This window comes from Haemaphysalis longicornis, unplaced genomic scaffold (genome assembly GCF_048455015.1).
Source record: "Haemaphysalis longicornis isolate Haplotype H1 unplaced genomic scaffold, Haemaphysalis longicornis Haplotype H1 scaffold_3, whole genome shotgun sequence".
NCBI classification, from domain to species: domain Eukaryota; kingdom Metazoa; phylum Arthropoda; class Arachnida; order Ixodida; family Ixodidae; genus Haemaphysalis; species Haemaphysalis longicornis.
The window spans coordinates 30,208,153-30,230,630 of NW_027526335.1; the positions used below are offsets into that span (position 1 = coordinate 30,208,153).

General features: G+C 47.5%; 1 protein-coding gene across 1 annotated transcript in view; it reads left to right on the forward strand.

Moving 5' to 3' along the window:
- Nucleotides 1-666: 666 nt before the first annotated feature.
- Nucleotides 667-22,478, forward strand: part of LOC144174226 (uncharacterized) — a 29,810-nt gene continuing 7,998 nt past the window's right edge. Inside the window, exon 1 of the mRNA XM_077702788.1 lies at nt 667-962. Within this exon, the coding sequence (XP_077558914.1) occupies nt 905-962 (58 nt within the window). The 5' untranslated portion in view covers nt 667-904. The remainder of the gene's footprint in view (nt 963-22,478) is intronic.

Here is a 22,478-nt window from a genome sequence, read left to right on the forward strand (position 1 = left end):
CTACCAGCTCCTATGCGGTTCTTTTGCCGTCGCCAGCCGTTCAGGGACCACGTTACGTGTTTTCAGTCATCGTGGTGCAACGGCTCCACGAAGGCGTCGGACACCCCAGCTGGCTGGAGTTTTCTGCGAACGCCGACATCGCCAAATAAGTATACGCCGCTCATCATTCCCGCCTGCCGCATGAAAGTCGGCTTTTGTTTGGCACTTAGCTCGGTAGTTTACGGTGACGACTTCCGGCAGAGGGAGAGAGAGAGAGAGGAAAGAAAATGCGTGCACATGTCTTTGGTGAGGATGACGGGGGGTTGTGGAGGCTGCGGTAGGAAGAATGGGCGAAACGAACGCACAATGACAACAGGCTGGCGCCGATACGTTGGTTCTTCGAGCTCGTGCGCGTCTTCCGTCGCGTGCTCTACACCTACGATTCATCGCGTCGAAACGGCGATCATCTTTCCGTCGCAGCGCCGAGATGGGCCCACGCCCCCGCTGACGCGGCGCGGCCAGCCGTCATAATCACCGTAGGAAGTGCCGGTATCACGCTGGCAACGGCGTAGAATCGGTGAGTGTCAGCAAAGAGAAAAATAGATTAGGAATGACAAACGCACAAAGTTGAAGAAAGAGAGGGGGAGAGGACGGTACGGGGTTTTCATTTCACGGGGCCTGTCGACCACTGACTTCGTGTGACGGTGCGCATCTGTCCACATGCGTTCGCGGGGCGAGAGGCGGGCGACGCAAGAGCGTGCGGAAAGGAGGCCTTCGCAAAGGCGGCGACCTGTTTGAGTTTGGCGCAGAATGGGCGGCCAGTGCAGCTATATAGGGGAAGGCCCAACCCAGTTAGCCGAGACTACTCGGAGAGCAAGGTTGGCCCGCCGCAGCAGAAACGACAGACGAGCGTCCAGCACCGACCATGACGCAGCGCCCGGCGACCCCGCTCTGCTTTCTACTGCTCGCCACGGCCGCGATGGGTGAGCGAAACCCAGCACGCGACTCGCGTGCGCACATTACTTCTCGAGGGCTGAGCTTCACAGCCTTTTTTGGGAGAAAATATCTCATGGAATTGCATTGTAGTTCCAAGCATTTATCATTCCAGGGGAACCTCTCTGTCGTTGTAATTTTTATTGCTACTTTTTTTTTTAGTTTAGTCACAGCTTTGGACATATAGCCGACCTTTATTCTACTTATTTATGGTACCATCTATGGACTGCGCCGGTGCAATGACAGCATTGAAAACAATAAAACAACCGTAAAAACTCCCCGTTAAAATTGGAGTTGCAAGTGGCCTGTTGCTCCAAGCAGTTGCAAATGTGAATAAGTTACTACAAGAAAAGAGTGGAGGGGGGAGAAAGAAGTGGCTGTGCTTTCAGCGGGGCCTCAAATGAGCAGGAAGATCAGAAAAACGATGTTAGTTTGAGGGCCAGCTAAGCATCTCTATGCACCAAATGGCTGTGAGATAGTACGGACATTGTCGCAGGAATCTAATGCAAAGCGAAAGATATGTCTTGAGGTATATGTGCGTGTCACTGGACTTCACCTTACGTGGTGTCTTTAAGTGTAATATAACCTTCTCGAACCTGTCCTTAAGGAACAGCGAAGGTTGCATAATTACCACTCATTCATTACCGGAGACTTGAACCGTCAGCGCGGCACTGCGTGTCCTTATGGCATCATCAGTGTTGTGTGATAGCGCCGGCGCAAGGCTGCCTTCGGCCGCCGAACATACATACGTTCTTTACTAGACCTAACGTGTCATCATAACATTAAAACAAGTCCTGTGTTCTTCTAACAAATTCAAGTTTCAAATGCGTACCTTTGGATATCACCTTACCGGGGCAAATTCTGTTCTGGGTCAACTGAAACGAGCATTGTGTTAGCGCCTAGAATTTATCGATAACTTAATCCGGCCACAACTTTAATAAGAATTTTTAAACCCCGCATATTGTTCATTCCTATTCACGAATAATTCACTTTCCATTTCTTGGGGAGTCACATTACAATACCGGCCGTAATGGGGGCACATGTTGAATTTGTTGCGCACACCTGCGACGTGAATGGCACTTGCCTCCAGCATAATTCTTCGTATCGATGAGATATAACAATGCATCGCAACCACCCCAAAGTTCTGGTTTCGGCAAGCGGCGTTGCCCCGAGGACTGTGGTTCTTTTCATGGGGCTTCGACACTATTCGGCTCCATATCTTTCTTTCTTTCTTTCTTTCTTTCTTTCTTTCTTTCTTTCTTTCTTTCTTTCTTTCTTTCTTTCTTTCTTTCTTCCTTCCTTTCTTTCTTTCTTTCTTTCTTTCTTTGCTCTCTCTCTGTTGCGAACGGTTGCACACGAGATGATATTCGCATCATCGATATTTATACCGATCGCCTCCCACAGGGCATTACGAAATCGGGTCGTTGCCTTCCTTTTGACGTCACTGTAAATGGCAAAGAATAATAAAAAAAGATGAGCGAGCCAGACGGGGAACCCGGATAATGGAGGGGACAATTGCAATACAGTTCTTACTCTTGTTCTGTCTCTTTATGGAATTCATACAACCTCGCTGGCCGGAAACTGTGATTAGACGACAACATATAATGAAAGGACAAATGTGCTCCGAACACGCTTGCAAGAATATCTTTCAGGGATATGCCTGCCTATTATTTGATAGTCTGTTAGTTTTTCGGTAGTTTTTAAGAAAAACAAATAGTGGGCGCGGCAGGCGGTGGAGAATAGAAGAAAGGCAACACAAGCACTGACTCTTATGATTTATTGAAACACGTAAAACTATTATACACGAAAAAAAGTCACACGCGGAGAGGAGTTTGTGGTAAGTGATACGACGCATACAAAACTACTAAGAGCTGACGAGTAGGGATGGAGAGAAAGAGCTCTTAAATGTCAAAAAAGTTCAGTAAACCTTGAGATAAGTAGGCGGGTATTTTTTGTTCAACGATGCCAAGGTTTGGTTTACTCAGGTATCCTTATCTTCGTTAATGAAGGGGGCCCTCACGAGTTCTTTGGCTGTCTGATCCGCAAGTGTAAATAACATCTCAGAGTCCCGGAAAAGGGGCGTGCGCCCACACGCCTTGCAGGGCCAAGGCGGATTAGCATACGGGGAATTTTTCACGTCGGCAGAGTGCTCTCTTAATAACATTCAGGAAGCGCTGCGTGTGCCCCCGGTACCCTTCGCCGAAAGACAGGGTATCCGCTACCCAACACACACTCATAGGCAAAAAAAAAAACGTGCATGTGCTTTCAACTGCGAAACATGTGGGTGCAGGCCCCTTTTTTGTGGCACTTGGGGATGAGACGGCCAGAGAACTCGTGAAGACCTTCTTCGTTAACAAATGTAAGGAGTCGTGGATATGCCACACCCCGATCTCGTTACGTGAAAAGTAGGACTGTCTAATTAGTTCAATTTTTACTTAACTGGCCAGCTCTTCCACGCTTGGGTTGTTTCCTTTGAGCGTAGTAGTTTTGGTTGCCTCTAGGGCGTCGGTTAAAAATTTTAGCCCGATTAATCGGCAGGTTTAATTGTTAAATTGGTCGAATAATCGGTTGCATTGGCTTAAGAAGAAAAATGATAAAAATAATATTTTAAGCATAATAATACTTAAAAATGATATTAATATGCTCCTCGTCCGGTTCACAGACATTCCTGATGGGGTAAGCAGATCTTTGTCATGGTGCTGACTGAGGGCGAAACACCGATGACGTCTTTCGTCATTAGCGCTATTTCTATAGAAAGACCGAGAATAAACTTTAAATAAATCCGGAAAATGCTCCAGAGAGGCGTCCTCATTCCAGTATGCCTTGAGCTCGGGCCGCCTCGACAGCCCTTTCGATCAGGCGCAGCTGATCTTCGAGGCCGGAGCTGGCCAAGGCTCTCTTCCAAAGCTCCGTGGAGAGGCGGATGTTATGGGGGGTCTAAGGTAGACTTATCGCAGCCGCCCACTATGTGCCTGAGAGTTCCAGGTTCTCCACAGAAGAATCAGCACCATCAACCCTCACCGGGGATAAATTGGTGTTTTACTTACGTCATAGTTACTCTATGCAACGGTAAAGTGGTGTGCTTGAGTGCTCGCCGTTTTTAGTACCGTGTATATTTGAATTAGGAGCAACCATTTTCTCGTGTGTCTTCATCTCGGGAATGCTCTGGAATACTCTGGAATAATCTCTGGAATACTTGCATAGTTTTCTACTGTGGCGTAAGACAGATTATTTGGACACGAATATGATCCTCGACACGACATTTCTTGCTTTATTTTGTTCACATGATTTCAGCCGATTAGCCGGCTAAAAAAAATAGTCGCGACTAAAGCGTTAATCGATCAATCGCTCACCCCTGGTTGCCTCGCATCGCTCCTGCATAGCAGCTCCCCAGAGAATGTGCTTTTCTTGTCAGTAAAATTTTCACGTGTTTCAATAAATATGCAGTTGAGGGTCAGCGCCTTGTGCTGCGTTTCTTCTGTTCTGTCTAGTGCACGCTAGATATCCGGAAAAGGAAGCGAACTACAAAATCACGCAACTTTCATCCCTAGCTTTTCCGGTGGATTTTTATCGAGAAACCTAAATTGTCTTGATACACCACTTTCTTTAGCAGTTGACTTTCTCAAGCCCGTAAAATGTCTACTAAGCGACGATCAAGATTTCCTCCCGTTGCTACTGAGCTACATAATAACAGAATTCATGTTACGAAAGTCTCACAGATGGCGTGTTTAAGCTCGCATTGGTCGTTTTGTAACTATTTCATGCGTATGCGAGAACTGGTTATTTAAGGTAGCATATTTGTGGTGGTTTCTCACAAACAATGTACAGGGTTTGTTATCTTAGCTCTCGGTTATACATGTACACTTTGCTTATGATCACACTGCAAGACATGTTAGGTAATCAAGTTAACATTTTTAATACGTTTGGAATATCGACCACGTTGTGTGCCCTATCATAATATGCCGTAATTACGTTGTAACAAGGAAACCTGTATTCACAACAGAATTAAGGCCTTCGGGTATCGCGAGACAAAAGAAGTAAGCTGAAGGAACAAAGAACGAGTCCAGTCCAAAGTTCAAAAGAAGTCGATTGAGTTAACAAGTTGCAAGGGTAAGACGAGTTACGACAGTTCAGGCTGTAACAAAGTTGGACACTAGTGTCGACTATTTGCATTTGCATGAAGTCATAGTGCGAGGGACTATGCGGTCCTGTGGAAGATTCACTTTAGCGCAAGGAGGCTAGCCTTTATGCGATTTGAAGGTCACTCAGCATGCACGCGATACCTCATAATCGAGTCTTGTCTACTTGTTAACGGGGCGAGAGGAAGGCAGATATTTTATTGAGTTATTGAAAATGTTAGTTACAACAAAATAGCTGTATGCAGGAGGATGGGGAGGGAGTGTGGTGGCTTGCCGCGGTTATTCCCAAATTTCAGTGTTCAAGGGGTGGGGACAGATGAAACGACGCTGTTATTGACTCTCGCTACCATCGAATAGTGACTTACAATAGTTATTCCATCATGATTATACGGCTTCGATGTCTTCTCTCGCCATTACGGTCAGCAATTTACCCTGACTGCCCAGAAGCAAATATAATATCATGAAAACAGTTTGATGATTACAATTATGACAGTAAGCCGAATGCGTCCCGATGTTTCGGCTTTTAAAATTTCAAGTGTTCTTTATTCTTCTTTCTTTTTTAGTTGTTTCTACCCTACTTGAGGCCCCGCATGCACTACTGCTTTGAAGCGTCGAAAGGGTGCAACCGGAGGGTTCGAACAAACACCGAAAGATTATGTGCGCTTTGTTTAAAAAGGCTATATACGGTATACAACAGCAGCATGCAATAACAATAGGTTCATTTACACACGGCCGCCCCTGGTGAGCCGCATCCCTACCGTGCGCACTTTAGGATTGACATTTCATATCATACAATACTGTTTGTGGAGAGCAGCGCAGTGAGCGAAGCACCACTTCACTTCGTCGTCGTCTTTTACTACATCAGCGGACATCATGCCCAGCAATGGGTAATATTCCTCGACTCTCGCAGCGCCTTACAAGCCCTCCGAAATCTTCACAACAACCACAGTCAGCTTGTATGTGAAATTGGCGAAATTCACACAATGGCAGTGCGCGAGGGTCATGACATCTATCTTCAGTGGCTGCCTGGTCACTCGGGAATACAAGGCAATATTAGATCTGATTCAGCCGCCATCGCAGGCCACTTTATGAGCAATACGACCCAGCTTCCTTTCTCCCGAGAGGACAGCAACGCCCTTATCCTCGAAAATGGATGTACTGCACAAATGTCGGAGTGGCAGGACCCTCACCGCAGGTATCTACCACTGCAGGCTATTGAACCGCACTGCAAGTTCCGCTTTCCACGTGGCATCAACAAGCGGTGTGAAGGAGTGTTGCACCGACTACGCCTGAATGTAGCATTTACTCGGAGTTTTAAGTTCAAGATAGGTTGGGACGATTACCCTCTGTGCCGGACTTGCGCTGTGCGTGAGACTGTCGATCACTTGCTGTGTGTCTGCCCTCGATTCGCTGCTGCGCGGAAAACTACAGCGACGACCTCCCTGTCTCGTGTACGCCATGGAGGCAGTCTGGAACTTCGTCATTTTCTTGGGCCTTGGGCCAACACTACTGACAGTACCTTAGATACAAAAGTTCTACTCCAGTTCCTACGAGACACTGAACTAGACAAATTTCTCTAGATAGCAGACAGAGCAAGTGTGTCATGATATCTACTCTTTCGCACTGTGGCGTTCATTTCTTTACTTTGCTTGTGTTGGTGTCACTGGCGTTCATATATTTATTTTTCTTGGGTTGGTGTTACTCTTTTTTTTTTTTCGCGTCGTTTACTTTTCGTTTTGTTTCAGTGTTTACATTAACGATTCTCTTTTCAATTGTATTTTTATGTCCGGACTCTGCTGGCAGATTTCTCTTGTTCTTACTTTCCTTTTTTTTAACGCTTCTTGTTTGTCTTCTTCCTGCTGTAACCCTAATGTCTAATATTCACCACTCATCAACGTAGTCACCCACCATCTGGTGTAGCAAGCCTTGTCCCTAGCAGGGCAGACCTCACCAGTTTACATTAAAGAGCCTTCTCTCTCTCTTCTCTCTCTCACTGTTTATGGACTTCCAGAATTCTAATACCGCGTGAAAACGCATGAAGTGTCGGCACTTTTGCAAAACCAACTAGCCCAATTCCTTACCTTACCGACGTTTTTTTCTTGTGCAACGGGCTTCCACGCTCCACCTATTCCCCCTTTCCGCTCGTGCTGTCCACGTCGTTCGTCTGTATTCCTTAATAAAAAATGTGTCCTTGAAACCTTGAGTCAAGCGCAGTTTACGAACATGTCGGAACTTTAATTTGAGAGCTCGTAATTTTTTTGAGGGGCGAAGCACCTTAGGGCCGAGGCTAGTCCGGCGTCCGGGGTCCGTGCTCACTGCATGCACAGCCCCGTGTAAATCGAAGCATCTGTGAACAAAAGGTTCACAAATGTTGAACAAGAGCAAAATAAAAGGTTCACAAAATTCTACAGAGAGAGAGAGAGAGAGAGAGAGAGAGAGAGAGAGAGAGAGAGAGAGAGAGAGAGAGAGAGAGAGAGAGAGAGAGAGAGAGAGAGAGAGAGAGAGAGAGAGAGAGAGAGAGCCGTGCGGAGCATTGGTTTAGATTGAACTTGGATTTGGATTGGATTGAATTGCAATGGATTGGATTGGATTTGAAATCGTTTTAGCAGCCGTGAGCACTCTCACGGGTGATTTACGGTGAGCACGATCCCCAGTACTTCGCCCACTCGTGATGATTTACTTCGTGGAGATGCGCAAATTTTTTTTACATGGAAGTTGCAAGATATTGTTTTATTCTGTTCTCTTTCGTGGGTTGTTTTGACTGCTACGCGTATCCTTAAAACAGCGTATCGTCACAGCCGTATTTTTACCCTGCCCGAGGCACAGAACTCGAGACAGGCGGCGGCTGTACCTCACTTTCGCGTAGCACCTGGGCTGAAGGCGCACAAAGGAAAGGGTTGTCTGCGAGGAAAGCGTCCGAGGACCATAAAGTGGCTCGCCTAGTGGGAAGTTGGCCCTGAAACGACGGAGACGTGCAACTCCGACCGAGCGTCACTCGCTCACTGGGTCGGTCCTGCTCGCGCGTGGGGCGGCACGCCCCCTTTTGAAATGGCGCTGTCCAAATGAAGCAAACGCCGCTGGACGCGAGGGAAAATGCGACGCTCGCATGGTTCTTCTCAGAGGCACGTGCGGAGGTGTGCAGGCGAAACATTGCTGCCGCCCCTGGGAGAAGAGTGTACGGAACAGAAGAGCGGCAGCATTTGTTAAGGCTGCGTGGTCTCGCCGCCTTCGGTGCATTCTTCCTCGAGACAAACGAACGCTACTCTTTCGCAAAAGAAAATAAAGAAAATTAAAGCACGAAGGCGACAAGGAGAAATACCGCGCCACTTTGATGGACTGGCATGCGGACTGAAGGAACGTGGAGCTCATTTTAGAGGAGGGGGAACATGCCGTGAGTTTGGGATGGGTGCCGTTTTAAGGAAGCAGCTGCAACTCACCCAACACAACGAGAGAGAAAAGCGGCAAACGTTGCTAGGCCTGCAAAGCTACTGCACATTAAACCACAGCTTTGTGGTGGCGCTAGCTGTTGGCACTCGACATGGTGATGATGATAGCTACTGCACTCAGGGAATACACAGAGAAACAGCGGTTTCTGTTTCACGCGAGAGTTCCGACGCTGTTACTTTTAGCCGAATTCGTAATACTGATGCTCCTCCATTATAACGGGGACAATAAATTACGTGCGTTATTCTGAGGTATGCGCTATATTGAAATTTGTAGTTCTGAAATATTTTTGCATTGAAAATATCGGCAATCTGGCGGGGAGTCTTAAATATTCGTAAATTTGAGAAATTCGTTAATGAGGGGTTCGTAGTAACGAGAGTTCACTGTACACGATTTCTGTGCGTCCGTTGATGATGTCCCAGAATCCCATTGGCGTGAGGTGTGTCGGCTTGGCCCACTGTTTTTTTTTTCTTTGATTGGAGAAGTGGCGAGCGGCTGATCCACTCAATATACTGAAATGCTTAGGCAAAGATACACTGGAAGTAATCGCACCCTTTGCACCTCGCATTGCAAGTCTTGAAAGTACCCCGATATTACTTTAGCATTACGTATGACATGCAGTAAGAATTAATAAGTGTTATCCGTACGATGCTGCCTATGCAATTTGATTAACTTCACATCTACATGATCAGTATCGCATCTACAGCACCCCACAAAGTACGCCTTCTACAATTCTTGTAACATGTCTGATTCCAGGAAAAAGGAAAATGCGGTCATTTTAGGGTGCAGCTTCTGGTGCAGGCACTCAGTCGTCATGCATGTGTTCCGCAGGAGGCCCAAGCAGACGGGGCAGTTGAAGTCGCGACGCGGCGATTTCGACATCGGCGTCTGTGATCACCGCTTGCGGCGTACGCTGCTGCTCGTAGAGCGTCAGCGTACAGTGCGCGTATGAGGCGTACAGCGCGCACTTCAGTACGAAATGTGCGTATGAGCGCTCGATTTCATGTGCTCATGTTTTCAAGCCAGCGTACAGCTGAAAAATAACAGCATGTACAAGACAGCGCTTACTTGCAACTCCGGACGTCGCTGTCTCGTCTGTTATTCTCTGTGGTATTAATGTCACGTGCGCTAACCTACAAATCCGAAACAATTTGAAATCACGCAATCTCTTTTTGCACCATATTTCAGCGAAAAAGGTGTCATGTGTTGCGGCGTCTTCCAATTTCTCTGGTGTTCCTTCATCTAGACCTCCATTTGGCTAAGTTCATTTGCCTAAGTCCATTTGTCTAAGTTCGAAATACAATTGCGAATTTCGCGATAAACCATCATGACGCTAGACTAGTTTAAAGAGCTCGGTGATGACAGATGATTGAGATATGTGATGCCGAAGTGAGGTCGAAGCGCAACCGCGACAGCCCTTGAGCCGGTGTTTGCAAGCTGCGTTGCTCTTGCGTTATAGGGACCCTGCAACACTTTTTTCAACTTTTTGTCGAGATGTTAAGTGCTTGCAGAACGTAGTCAACCAACACATCCCGTATCTAGAATAGGGGGTCGCAAAGTACCTCAAACAAAAATTACTGCTCTATGCCCATCAGATAACCTAAAAACTTGCTCAAAAGATTCTCCTCTTTGTCCCGGGGTTTTGCGTTCTTCGACCGCTGGAATTACGTCATTAAAGCGGTGTAGCGGCTATTGTCCGGCTTCCCTTCAGTTTTAGCAATGAACGGATTCGATAACCACTTTAAAAAGAAAGCCACAATAGCAAACAAGAAAAACAGCTGCGATGAGCAAATCACGCAGTGACATCTCCGTGCAGGCGGTAACTATAGCTTTCGCTGCGCTTCCACATGCCATGGAAAGAGGTAAAGCGTTTATCGGAAGTGTTGCAGAGTTCATTTAACCTCCCGTTGAAAACCCTCCCTGCGCGCAAATAATACAGAGTTTAACGGGTGAACTTTTTGTCTGTGAAGGGGTGCTCGCATATGGCGAAGAGTTCAAACACATACCTATTACAATTACGCCTACCTTCACAACATCCCTCGCATAACATATAAATACTTCTGCTCCCACTACTCACACACCCAACACTACCACCCACCACGTATGGCTATGACCCAAACACCCCAGCCCCAGACTCCAACTACCACCCTACTCTAGATTCCAGAGAGAGGCGAGTGCTTGCAGCGCGGCGGCCAGCTTGAAGACCAGGTCCTACTAATTAACCGGGTAAAGGCCGCGGCGGCAGCCCTTGTTCCATCGAAATATGAGCTCCACCCACCAGTCATGCCTTTCTTTTTTTCCCTTAACCCCCTTTTTACATTTAATGAACTTTTTGCAAACGAACGAAGGAACAAACGAAGAGTATTATTACAATTATCGCAAATGGTGTAAGATGGATGGCATCTCCTGACGTGTGGGTGACTCCGACGCAAAGCGTGACGCAACGCTTTGACGGACGGGAACCGCCAGGGCACACGGTGCAGTTGGCCCTGACGCGGGTGCTATGTTAATGACGCGACCTTGGCCAGAGCGACGTGGCTGAGTCGCCGGGCAAGTGGCGGCCGCGGAGTCACCTGCCTCTACCGCGCCCTCCTCTCGCTGCGTGCATTTGGCTCAGCGTGGCTCCGAACGCCGACTGGCTGTACAGGCAAGCTAGACCTCCGCTCGGATCTGTTCGCTACTGTTTCGACTGTCGAGCCATCGGTTCCCTCTGCTGTCTGTTTTACAGTTAAGATACAAGTGCACAACAATGCAGCCATGGCCGCTTACGCTAACATGTGTTCGGCGAGTATTTTTATATGCGAAGCATATCTTGATGAACTCCGGTGCTTTCTGCGGTGTGGAGGTTCAAAACCTCACTACCCCCGTTTTTTTTTTTTTTTTTTTGCATCCGTATAAGCTCCCGCTGCGTCATGGTATATGCGGGCTGCAGATTGTAAGCCACTTACTGGTGCAAATTCAGCGCTGCCGATCGGCAAAAAAGGGAATGGAAAATTTCTTTTCGCGTGGCGGGTCATGCAGCACAAACATTTTATTTAAAAAGCTATAGTTAGGATATCATTTATATATAAGATTATATGAAATATATAATTTAAACTTATGCCTGGAAGCAATTATCAAGTTGCGGAAGACAGTATAGCTGAAAATAAGAGCGCAACCCTGACTCCGGTAACGCGGCACACATGCCTTGCAGTTAAACCCAGACACACCTACGCTGGGAATGATGAGAAATCATACCTAATCGTTTGGGACACTTATTATATTCAAATGCATCAGCAGGCCTGGCCCACATTCCCGTAGCTAATTCATCAAGGCAGCACTCGCCCAGCGTCGCCCCTTGTTCTCACCACCAAGCTGAGGGCGCCTTTTCTGTTTTTTACAAATACCAGCCGCTTAAATTGCGCGAGGTGTAGCAGAAGATTCTGCTGTAGAGATTGCTAACTATCTTCGGGTATACAGGTTAAGAACAGCAATAGCTAATGCAGTGCATTATCCGCCGAAGCGACGGCCCCGAGTGTCAGCGCGGGAGCGCGTTCCGGAAGTATACATATTCCGCTTAATGCGTGGCATCGCCTGTTTCTAACAGCGGAGCTGTTGTACAAGCCGAAAGTTCGGTGTTGAAGAAAAAATACCAAGAAAATGCGGAGCGCTCGTGAGCGCGTGCCTCGCGGCGATTGCCGAGCGTTCCCGGCATGCGCAGTGGCTTGGAAACACTCCAGCGCTACCGCGCATGAAATGCTTGGCATGAAGAACACGGCGATATCGATGCATATGGCGGTGACTACTACTAGCACAGGGCTGAGCAACGACAGAACATGTAAATAAACCATTTCAAACTTGTACGGATGCGTGGTGATGCCCTTCAGTGCTCACGTATAAAGAAATCCTGCGGCTTCGCTATGGTTCTAGCCTTGCGCGACTTAGTGCGAGCTCCGCCAGTCGAGCTGGTGGAATTAGTCTACAATGCTGAGGATAACTTTACATCCACTACTCGCCGCGAAGAAGACAACGACTTCTTCGTTGCTTATGACGACGGTTACTAGCACAACGTGACTATGTGTCCGACAGCTCCGCCATTCACGTCTTGCGCGTGAATGCAAGCTACTTTGAATTGTTTTCTCGCGTGGTTTGCTTGTCGTCGCTGCAGTCTGAAAAATTACTAAAACGACTTACTTCAAGTTCAAAATACTCGCAGTAAGGCGCGCCTGGCACGCGCGGAGGAACAGCCAGCTGCGCTGGTGAGGATAAGCGGAAACTTCCGTTTTCGTTCTTCAGTTGTACCCGAATATACGAGTTACTTAGTTACGAATGTAAATATAAGCAAAACAGGCCTGCCCGCTATGCCATAATATTTAGCACACCCGTGCGCAAAAAATTGGCCGCATATCCGCTCTTCGCTGCAAATGTCGTCGAAGGACACCAATCTTCTGCCGTCTGTGCCTCGTAAACGCCTATCTTTCCCCACGCCCACACTCTAAGAAAAAAGGGTAGAAAAAAGGAGGAAATCGAGGGTTTTCTCCCCCGGACCAACGAGATTCTCCCTTTAGCTAATTACACGTAGCGCCCTCTGTACGGCCTCTACGAAACACCGAAATGGGGGAGGAAATATTCTCCCCTGTCGTCTGCGATCTGCTGTCGGCGCCGGCGCCGAAAACGAAACCGTTCATCGTTGCACTGTGGCTTTCGCCGATCGGGCGCATACGACGACTATGACCAACACCTCCCCTGTGATGTGCTGCTTGCTTGTTTTCTCGCTGTCTTTCTTTTTATTATTACCATGTGCCCGCCACGCTAACGCACGGCTCGCCAGCCGTGTGTTTGAAGCACATTCTGTGGGCACCGCTGCATGCTTGGTGTGTGCGACTCGCCTGCGTCCTGTTCAACGTTACCACTGCATTTGTGGACGTTTTATACTGACGCCCAAGGGTAAAAGAGGTCAGCGATGATAGCAAACTGCCCCTTTTTTCGTCAACGAGCACGGACCGCAGCATATTGACGCATCAGTTACCAACAACAAAAAGCCCCCATTCGGTAAAATTCGCTGAATGGTTGCCAGACCAGCGGTGCGCTCTACGGTAAAATAGCGAAGGCGAGGCAATAAGTATCATTACCCAAACATACCTGCCGCACTGTTTCGTGAAACGTTGATCTTCTTTGAGCTACTTTACTGCTTCGTACAAAACCTCACATTAATAAAAGTTTGCAATTGCACGAGTTTTATTTGATGAAATAACAAAACCCACCTAAGGCTTACGCACTGCCGTGGGGTATCGAAACAAGCAACGATCTCACTGTTCCTACCTGCATTCTCGCCGATCAGGGTTATAAATACTTTGTCGCCGTTTCAATGTTTAGTTGTGGCTTGTTATCATGCGGACATGTGTAAAGTGTACTATATGTTGTGGTGTATTATGCTTGCGATGTTGTGTGTTGCGTGTATTGTGCGTTGGCAGTGCCATTAATAAAGTGTATGTCGCTGTGTTGTGCTATGTTTCTTCCCAATATGTGCCCGCCCACATGCGGCCTCTGTGATGTTGGCTATAATAATATACGTTATCCATAAAGGAAACCAAGGAGACGCCTTGATGTAAGTGCCCACTGACATGGATGCAAGAAAAAGGCCTTTTTATGCCGTGGGGTGAACAGTGTTGGTTATGTAAAAAACCGGAAACCATTGAACATGTTTTCATTGACTGTTGGGACGGGGTCTTCTTCTGGGATGTGCTGCAACGTACGCTGAAAAAAGATCTGCCAATCGATGCCCATGGTATTCGGTATTTGTCCGTTGAACCTGATGATGATGGCGTCCCTCCAGATCTAGTAATGTTACTAGGTCTGCACAGTATATGGAGATGCCGAATGGCAGTCCGCCACTCGGACATTGATGCGCGGCCAGTAAATGAGTATTTCCGAGAGGCCATATTCTCTTTTCTTGAAGTTCAAAAGGCACGCCAATGTGTTCCAGACTGGTTGTCACAAATGGAGGAGTTAACAAAAATGAAAATATTTTAGTAGTCAGCACTGTACCCTAGAGTGGAACAGTGATTTTATGTCTTAGTGCAAAGGGTTTCTTTTGTTGTTGTGTATTATGTTTGTAACAGCGGTGTTTGTCTGGAAATAAAGAAAAAAAAACTGATGGTGATGCTTAGTAGCTGCCCCTCCCCACCCCTACTTTTTTTTTGCGTCATCTATCGGTCATTTTAAAACGTTTACGGTTGCTTTACTTCGAGCACGCCAGGGAGCGAGCATTGTCATCTCCTCGCTCGGACGGTTGCGATGGTTGCGACAGCGACGGATACGTTTTTCGTGTTGCCTGCATTGCCTCTGCGCTGAGATTGCAGACAATCCGCGTTTTGATGCATCGGTTGTAGCAAGGTAAGACGACTAACAACAACTGGTTGTTCTCAAACGGCCGCACTGGATGCTTGTGATCTCGAGTGCGGTGAACGGCGGGGTTACGAGCCTTTCGGAAATAAAGGCGGCATTTTGGAAGCAATCGGTATGACTTCTGCTTTGTTTACGGCGGCGCGTTCGCTCTGAACGCGTAGGCGGGGCGCGCAGCGAGACGAATGCAAGAAGTCACGCATATACGATTGGCGACATCGCTTGCTAACCGCAGTTCTGGTGCTCGGTAGGTAATTTCTTTGTTATTTTAGCGAATTTTAAGCGCACACAACAACGGTAACCTACGTATTTGTACTTCCTCGATCCTCAAACCGATCAGCTCGCTAGGCCTTTCTCGCATGACAAGCCTTGCTCGGGTGACGCTGCCAGGGGAGGAACACTCCTCCTTTAGCTAACGAAAGGGGGAAATCTTCCTCCACTCTTAGGGGTAGAAACGCGCTCCTCCCTCTTAAAGGGAGAATCTTTCTACCTCTTAGGGAGAAATATATGATACATTCCTGTTCCACCCTTAAGGAAGAAACTACCACACCCTTTTTTCTTAGAGTGCACCTGTGACCTCTTCTCCTCCCTTTAGATCCTCTCACGATAAACACGGATGAGGTTTGCTAAACTTAGTTCATTTTTCCCGCGTTCCACTGCTCGCGCCAGCTACTGGAACCTTTTGCTACTGTTGAGCTTGGAACACTTCCACAAAATCCGCGGTCGCGCGCTGTTTTTGTATTTTCGAGTCAAAATATTGTCACCGCGTCTTTTTTTCTGCAGCACACATTTTTGCAATTAAAAAAACACTGTGAGCACCAGCTGTACCTTGACGTTGTACCACAAACAGGCCTGATGTTTTCCTTTTGCTCAACAATTATGATGTAGATGTTCAGGTTTAGTGGTAGGGAAATGTTTTGGCTATATAAACGTCCTGTTCAAGAATTCTTTCAACTTTCGGCCGGATGGCTGAATCGAGGGATGGACAGACAGACGGACGGACGGATGAACCGACAGACAGACAGACAGACAGACAGACAGACAGACAGACAGACAGACAGACAGACAGACAGACAGACAGACAGACAGACAGACAGACAGACAGATGAACGGACGGACAAACCAAAATTTTTCAGGTTTAAGTAACCCAATAAAGACTATAGTCTTCAATATTGGGAGAGACGACTGAACAATACCTCGCGCTCACTGTGAACTCCCATACCAGGGCTAATCATTCAATTAAAGCTCCACCATGACCGCAGCAACCATTTAAATTGCTCACGTGTATTTGGTTTTCCTTCCAACAGAAGCTTCAGGGCTCAAGGCGAGAACACGTAACACTGGTCAGCCGAGCTCCTACGGCAACAAGCCTACTCAAGGTAGCACACGTCAAGAAGCCGCGCCCCGACCTTCGCAAACGCCACGGCTAATGGAAAATGCAAATCCGGAAAATCCGTGCGTCAGTGGATGCAGACTGATGCGCCGCGCCCATGGTGGCCTATAGCGAGCTACTTCGCTGCTGTGGCGTTATATCACTTTGTTTCGAATAGCTCTGGCGCGTTACGAAGTTTTGTGTCAAGGTTTAAGTAGAGAAGAAAGTAGGCCCAGGATGTATGTGTTCGCACAGCTTCTGTCAACGAAGGACGACAAACGCTTGAGTTGATTGAAATACAAGGCTACAGGATAGGGAACATGCATGCTGCCTCAAGGCAGGGAATGTGAAATCATCTGTTTATCATGATCGCCCACTTGCCTCCGAGCTATTGTTCAACGTTTGGAAATTCAAACAGAAGAATGATGATGAGGTGATCAGATAAAAGACGGCCTTGAGGACAAGGGGAAAAGCGAATAAGCGACCTAACAAAACTTCCTCGTTAGCCAGCAGGCTCAGGGATGACAACAAGAGGTAGGGAGAGGGAACAGGAGAATCCAGCAGGACAGTTTCCTCTTCAACTAAGTTTAGTGGTATCCGCGGCAATCCTTGTGTCTGCCTCAAAGGCATCTTTCCTAAACTACGAAGCAGGACGGGTTTCAAAGCAAGCCGCTGATATCCTACGTGCCTTCCACTGAAGACAAACTTCCGGCAAGTTCGCCTCTTTTGGACACCGGCCCACTCTTCTCTCGCGTGAAATGAATGGGCTCACGGGGCGGGGTGAGATTTCGGCAACCGGACTGACCTCGATGAAGATCTTGATCCAGTCAGCAGGGGGGTACACGCTGCGCGGTGGTCACCTAACGAGATATTACGCAACATTATAAACGCTGTCGTCTCCTTTAGCAAGCGGCACACCCATCCTTAATTCGATAGCAATCTGCTGCATGGAGGAGGCTCCAATTTAACACTTACGCGCGTCCTTCCCTGTTTACCGCAACTTTCTAGACGTATCTTCCCGCATTCGTATCCTCACCGACTCCAAAATTACTATTGAGGATTTCAACAAAGTCTTCTCTGACCATCCTCTTGTCCACCAGATTCAAGCTATGTGCAACGCACACGCCCGGAACGGCACTAGGCCTCGCGTGGCATGGATGCCGGGACACATGATGCAGTGACATGACAACCAGACCAAGCACTCTGCCGCTAGGGCGATCCTCCTCGTAACCCCACCGCTGGATGACCAAGCTGCTGTCTCGCCGACGTACCTCCTTGCGCCTGCAACTAGACCACGCTCGCCACACGCGCCGATCCCGCCTAGCGTCAAGCACCCCTCTTGGCTATCTCAAAGGCGCCACTTCTCAACCACGCCCAGCCGAAATTTTGATCAACAAGACTTTTTGCTGCTCTCACCCCTCACATATTATCGAAATGGATTCACCCCGGGAAGTCCACACCGCCACGTTGCCCGCACTATTCAGCGCCCTCTATCGCGGAGCTAACCAATTTAAAATGGCACTGCGCTGCATTCTCACTCCACCGCTACATTCTCGAAAGTGAACTCCCCCATGGTTCTTCACCTGATAATGCCCCATACCACAACGTTTAGTTCCTCGCCGTGCTGGGCACTTTTTCTCCTGAGAGCGGCCTGGCACATGCAGAGTGATCCTGGCTTTGCAACCAGCTCGCCACCGTAAATTTCCTCATCAGTTCCTCCACTGGACGCTTCCTACATGACCGCTGAAGTTTCAAGGAATGGGTATTCCTTCCTCCTTGCTATTCTTATTTGCCCCTCTGACCAACCGGCCTTACCTTTCCCACTAAAGGAAATTACTGCTACTATTTCGATTGAAGCTCCATCAGGAGCCTTGCTGAAGAGAAAAAAATGTGTTCGTTTGTTCCAGCGCCTCGCAGTGAGTCTAACTTGCCTGACACACCCTCGGGCGTCTTGTTTGACTCAATCAGCATCTCTGCATAGACGCCAGTAGCTGTTTTCTTTAGATAATTTGGTGACATCTCACAGCACGCAACATCTCATGGCATGTATACCCTATGCACCATGATAGAGCGTATGGCGACAATGACAACGCAGGCTGCGATTAAGATATAACGCCTGTCTCGGTGCGGGAGCACGTAGCCAGGGTTCACAGTTATGGCGATGTCTTATTTATAAGCTGCGCACCACAATTATTATAAGCTGCGCACCACAGAGGGAAGCGAAATACGTTGTAATGTTTCATTTACTATATTACCGGGCAAGCCACATGGCCGGCTAGCTACCCAGATACCGAGTGTCAGTGCACTTCTGAATATCTTCCTTATTTTATCATGCCAGTTAGTTATGAAGTCCCTACCAACCACCACGTTTTTAGGGCTCGTCCACAAATTATGTTACCTCGGCATGAAATTGTTAGCTATATCATCTCCGAGGCAGTCCTCTTCACGCTTGTGGAAGCACAAGAGTTTTTCGAGGGCGATGATTTGTTGTTCAAGATATTCCGGATTTGTGAAGGCGCTGGTGAGAACGTGCTGATATATGTTACGGATGTGTTAGTGGCACATCGTTGCCCCCGATGGGCAGAAGGGTTATTTGATCTTGCTCCTCAAAAAAAGTCGCGTCATTCTACTCTACCGAGGACTTTTCAGCCACTGCGAAGCAAGATCGCACTCTTATTCCTTGTAGTACTATCCTTTATTTTATTTTATTTGATTGATTGATTGATTGATTGATTGATTGATTGATTGATTGATTGATTGATTGATTGTAAGGTTTAACGCGCCGACGCAGCGCTGGCGATGAGCCGCACCGTAGTGGAGGGCTCCGGATTAATTTTGACCACCTGGGGATATTGAACGTGCGCCGAAATATCGTACACACGGGCGCTTTTGCTTTTCACCTCCATCAGAAAGGCGGCCACCGCGGCCGTCTAACGGCAAACTTGCATGCCTCATCTTAATTATAAGAAACAGCAGAAAGAGCCCATGGCTGAGCTTTCATCAAAACAGATAACTGGGTGAGTTGGTTCGAACCCGCGTCCTCGTGCTCAGCAGCACAGCGCCTTAGCCAGTGAGCCACCGCGGCGGGTACCCCTCACTACCCTGAAGAGCGGCATAAGCTGCCGCTGTCGAGCCAAGTCAAGTCAGATTGTTGGAAGCGTGGTCGGGGTTGAAATCTTCATAACCGCTTTTAGCATGAGTGAGAGGGGGAGGTTTCTTGGCTAGAAATGATCATGATTGTGACGACGATGATAAATATTTTGCTTGAAGATAGGCGGACATAGTATTCTGTGAGAAGATGTAGACATAAGTTCAACCCTCACATGTGTCCGACTACAATGATTATGTGGTGCGTCTGCATGCCGGCGTCTGCTGACTCCTGAGTGCGAGGCGGCAAGCTCGTTGAAGGGTCACACTGTTAAAGCACATTCTAGGCTTCGACTTCTCGGTTAACATGGCACATTGCCCGGCTGTCAATGCCCCCTACGCCGCACCGAGCCAACAACGTCACGAATAACAGGCCTACGCCTGTAGTGATGAACGGCACGCTAGTGGGCAGACCGCGCGTTCTGTTGGTAGCTGACTGAAAACCACCTGTCAGGGAAGCCGGCCCACTGGAAGGTTTGAACGTGCCCACTAGCGTTACATTTATCATTGCTGTGGTCTCAGGCCTGTTGGTCGGGGTGGTGTGCTCCCAAGCCACGTAAGCCGCTTGGGGGGCCGTATACTCCACGCAAGACAGCACATTTTTGCATCTTCACGACCGCTTAGCGAGAAACGTAAAACTGTGCGCCAGGTTGTACCAGCAGGTGTGCGTCACACGCAGGGTAAACATATATTTGCCCTGAGTAGAAGGCCACAAAGATAAGTCACGGAGATTAGCTGCCTTAGGTTACGTCCTCCCAAGAATTGCTTCACATGCGGTAACAAAGTGAACACACGTCTTGCGCACACAGCAGCAGGATCATGACATTTGTAAACGCGTTGAATGCAGCTGCGCTAAAGGATTACCATGCTATTTATACCACCAACTTTAGAAAGTGAACGTTCTGCGCTTTTCGCTGGCGGTGCCGTAAAGTTTAGCTATGTACTATGCAGGGCTGACTCGTAGAAAACCAGGTCCCAAGACTAAGGCGCATCAAGGCACCTGTTTTTCATGGCAATGCGTTGGCATAAAACCTTCATTACATAAAACCTCCAAATGCATCAGAAATGCGAAAATAACGAAGAATGCATAGCCTCCTAGGTTTGAACATCAGGGGATATTACATCGACCGGAAGCAATTTAGAGTGTACGGCCACAGATAACCAGAAAATGGGACAGTGAGGCAGATGCACAGAAACATGGAGGATGATAACGTTTTCTTTCAAGTTTGTCTCTGAGTTGTTTGGAAATTAGGGCAGTGCTTAGAGTAAAAGAACACAAGGCTGGTTCGTTCTTCGTGCACGGCGTGCTGCTATCAAGACAAAATATTCGATATCGAGATTATTTTTGTGGTGACTAGTTGTTCCAGGATCAGTCGCGGCTAACTGCACCTCAACCCTCCCCAGGTTACCTCTTACCTCCCCCCCCCTCCCTTTCTAAAACAAGCGAGATAACGTAACGATTTGAGTCAGCTAAAAAAGCTCATTTTTTAAACCAAGCGATAATATAGCCTTTTTCGTACATGTTTACGTGTACAAAACTATTCATCCGCAGTTGATTAGAAGTTTTTTTTTATATACATATACAGCAATAAGTGTGTATACATCGTGACCGGATGACACGGTGACTAAGGGACGAACGAGACGCCAACAGCAAGCGGGACCTGGCCATGGATGTTCGGCATAACAGACAAATTTGTTTGCGCAACGTTTTACAAGCCCCCATCGCGTTCGTAGTTCTTACTGTGACTTTACAGAAACGCTCCATTAATTTTAGGCACTACAGAATATGCTCACGACGGGGTTACAATGGCATCAGTTATCATTTACAACATGAAAGATCCTATAGTTGCCAATGTACAGCGCCTGTTTTGTAGTTTCTATTGGCATGTGTGCCATCCTCACGGTATAGGTATATTATCTGGACCTACTATAATTGCCGTACGTCCTAAATCAGGCTCCGGGAGAGATGCCAATGTTCCAAGAAATCGCGTGCAGTAAGACCAACGCACTCGTATTACTTGAAAACGGCAATATTAAAGGCGTTTGTGGTATCGACAGCTGGATAGTGATCTGAACGCTCTGCAACTCTCGAGTAAACGTAGTGACATAGGCCGCAAATCAACAGTGTCATCTTGCAGCCTTGGCCCTCATTCCCACAGCCGTCACCTTCCCCGTCACGGCACCGTCACGTCAAGAAACCGCGACGGAGACGTAAACGAGTAGCGTTCGTACTGGAGCTCTCCGTCAGATTACAGGGTCGTCTGCCTAGTGATCAGTTTATCCTAGAATTGAGAGTTTTTAATCTGAAAAGTAAAGAAAATGGTTTGTGCTCACTTTTCGCTAAATTTAGCCGTCGCACCGTTTTCGGCGAGAAATCGGCCGAAAAACGGCGCCCATGACGGAAGACGGTGACGTGGCGGTGACGTGACGGGGTGAAAAACGGCTGGGGGAATGAGCGCTTATAAGGATTAGCGGAGCGTCACCTTTCGAACAGCTAGAAGACTGGTTCTAATCCTGATCGTGGCACAACAATCTCGGAGCATGGCAGCGGCGCACGCTACGAGTGATCTAAGGTTATCGCCTTTTACACATTCGTAGTCTTAAGGTCTACAGTTATTAGAGGGCCAAAATGTCCGGAAATCTTTTCTCGGTGTTTCGATTGCATCGAACTGTAGAACACACTTCTCATTTTTTTATTTCTCCCGCAGCAATAGACGTTTCTTATAAGTCGTAGTGTTTCACTCAATAGATGTTTCTGATAAGTTGTAGTGTTTCACTCAATAGAAGTTTCTTATAAGTTGCAGTGTTTCACTGCGCACTAACAATACCACAATATTTCTGCTCAGCTCTGAGCAAAAAAGGTTAACTTTTTGCTAGCTTTGTTTTGAATTCAACCCATGTTTTTCGCATCCAGTTAATTTAGTGTGTCTCTGCGTGCTCCTAATTATTCTCAGTGAACTTTTGTAATTGTCCTTGGCGTGTAGGCTTTGGGTATATTTTTTTAGCTTTGTGTAGTATAC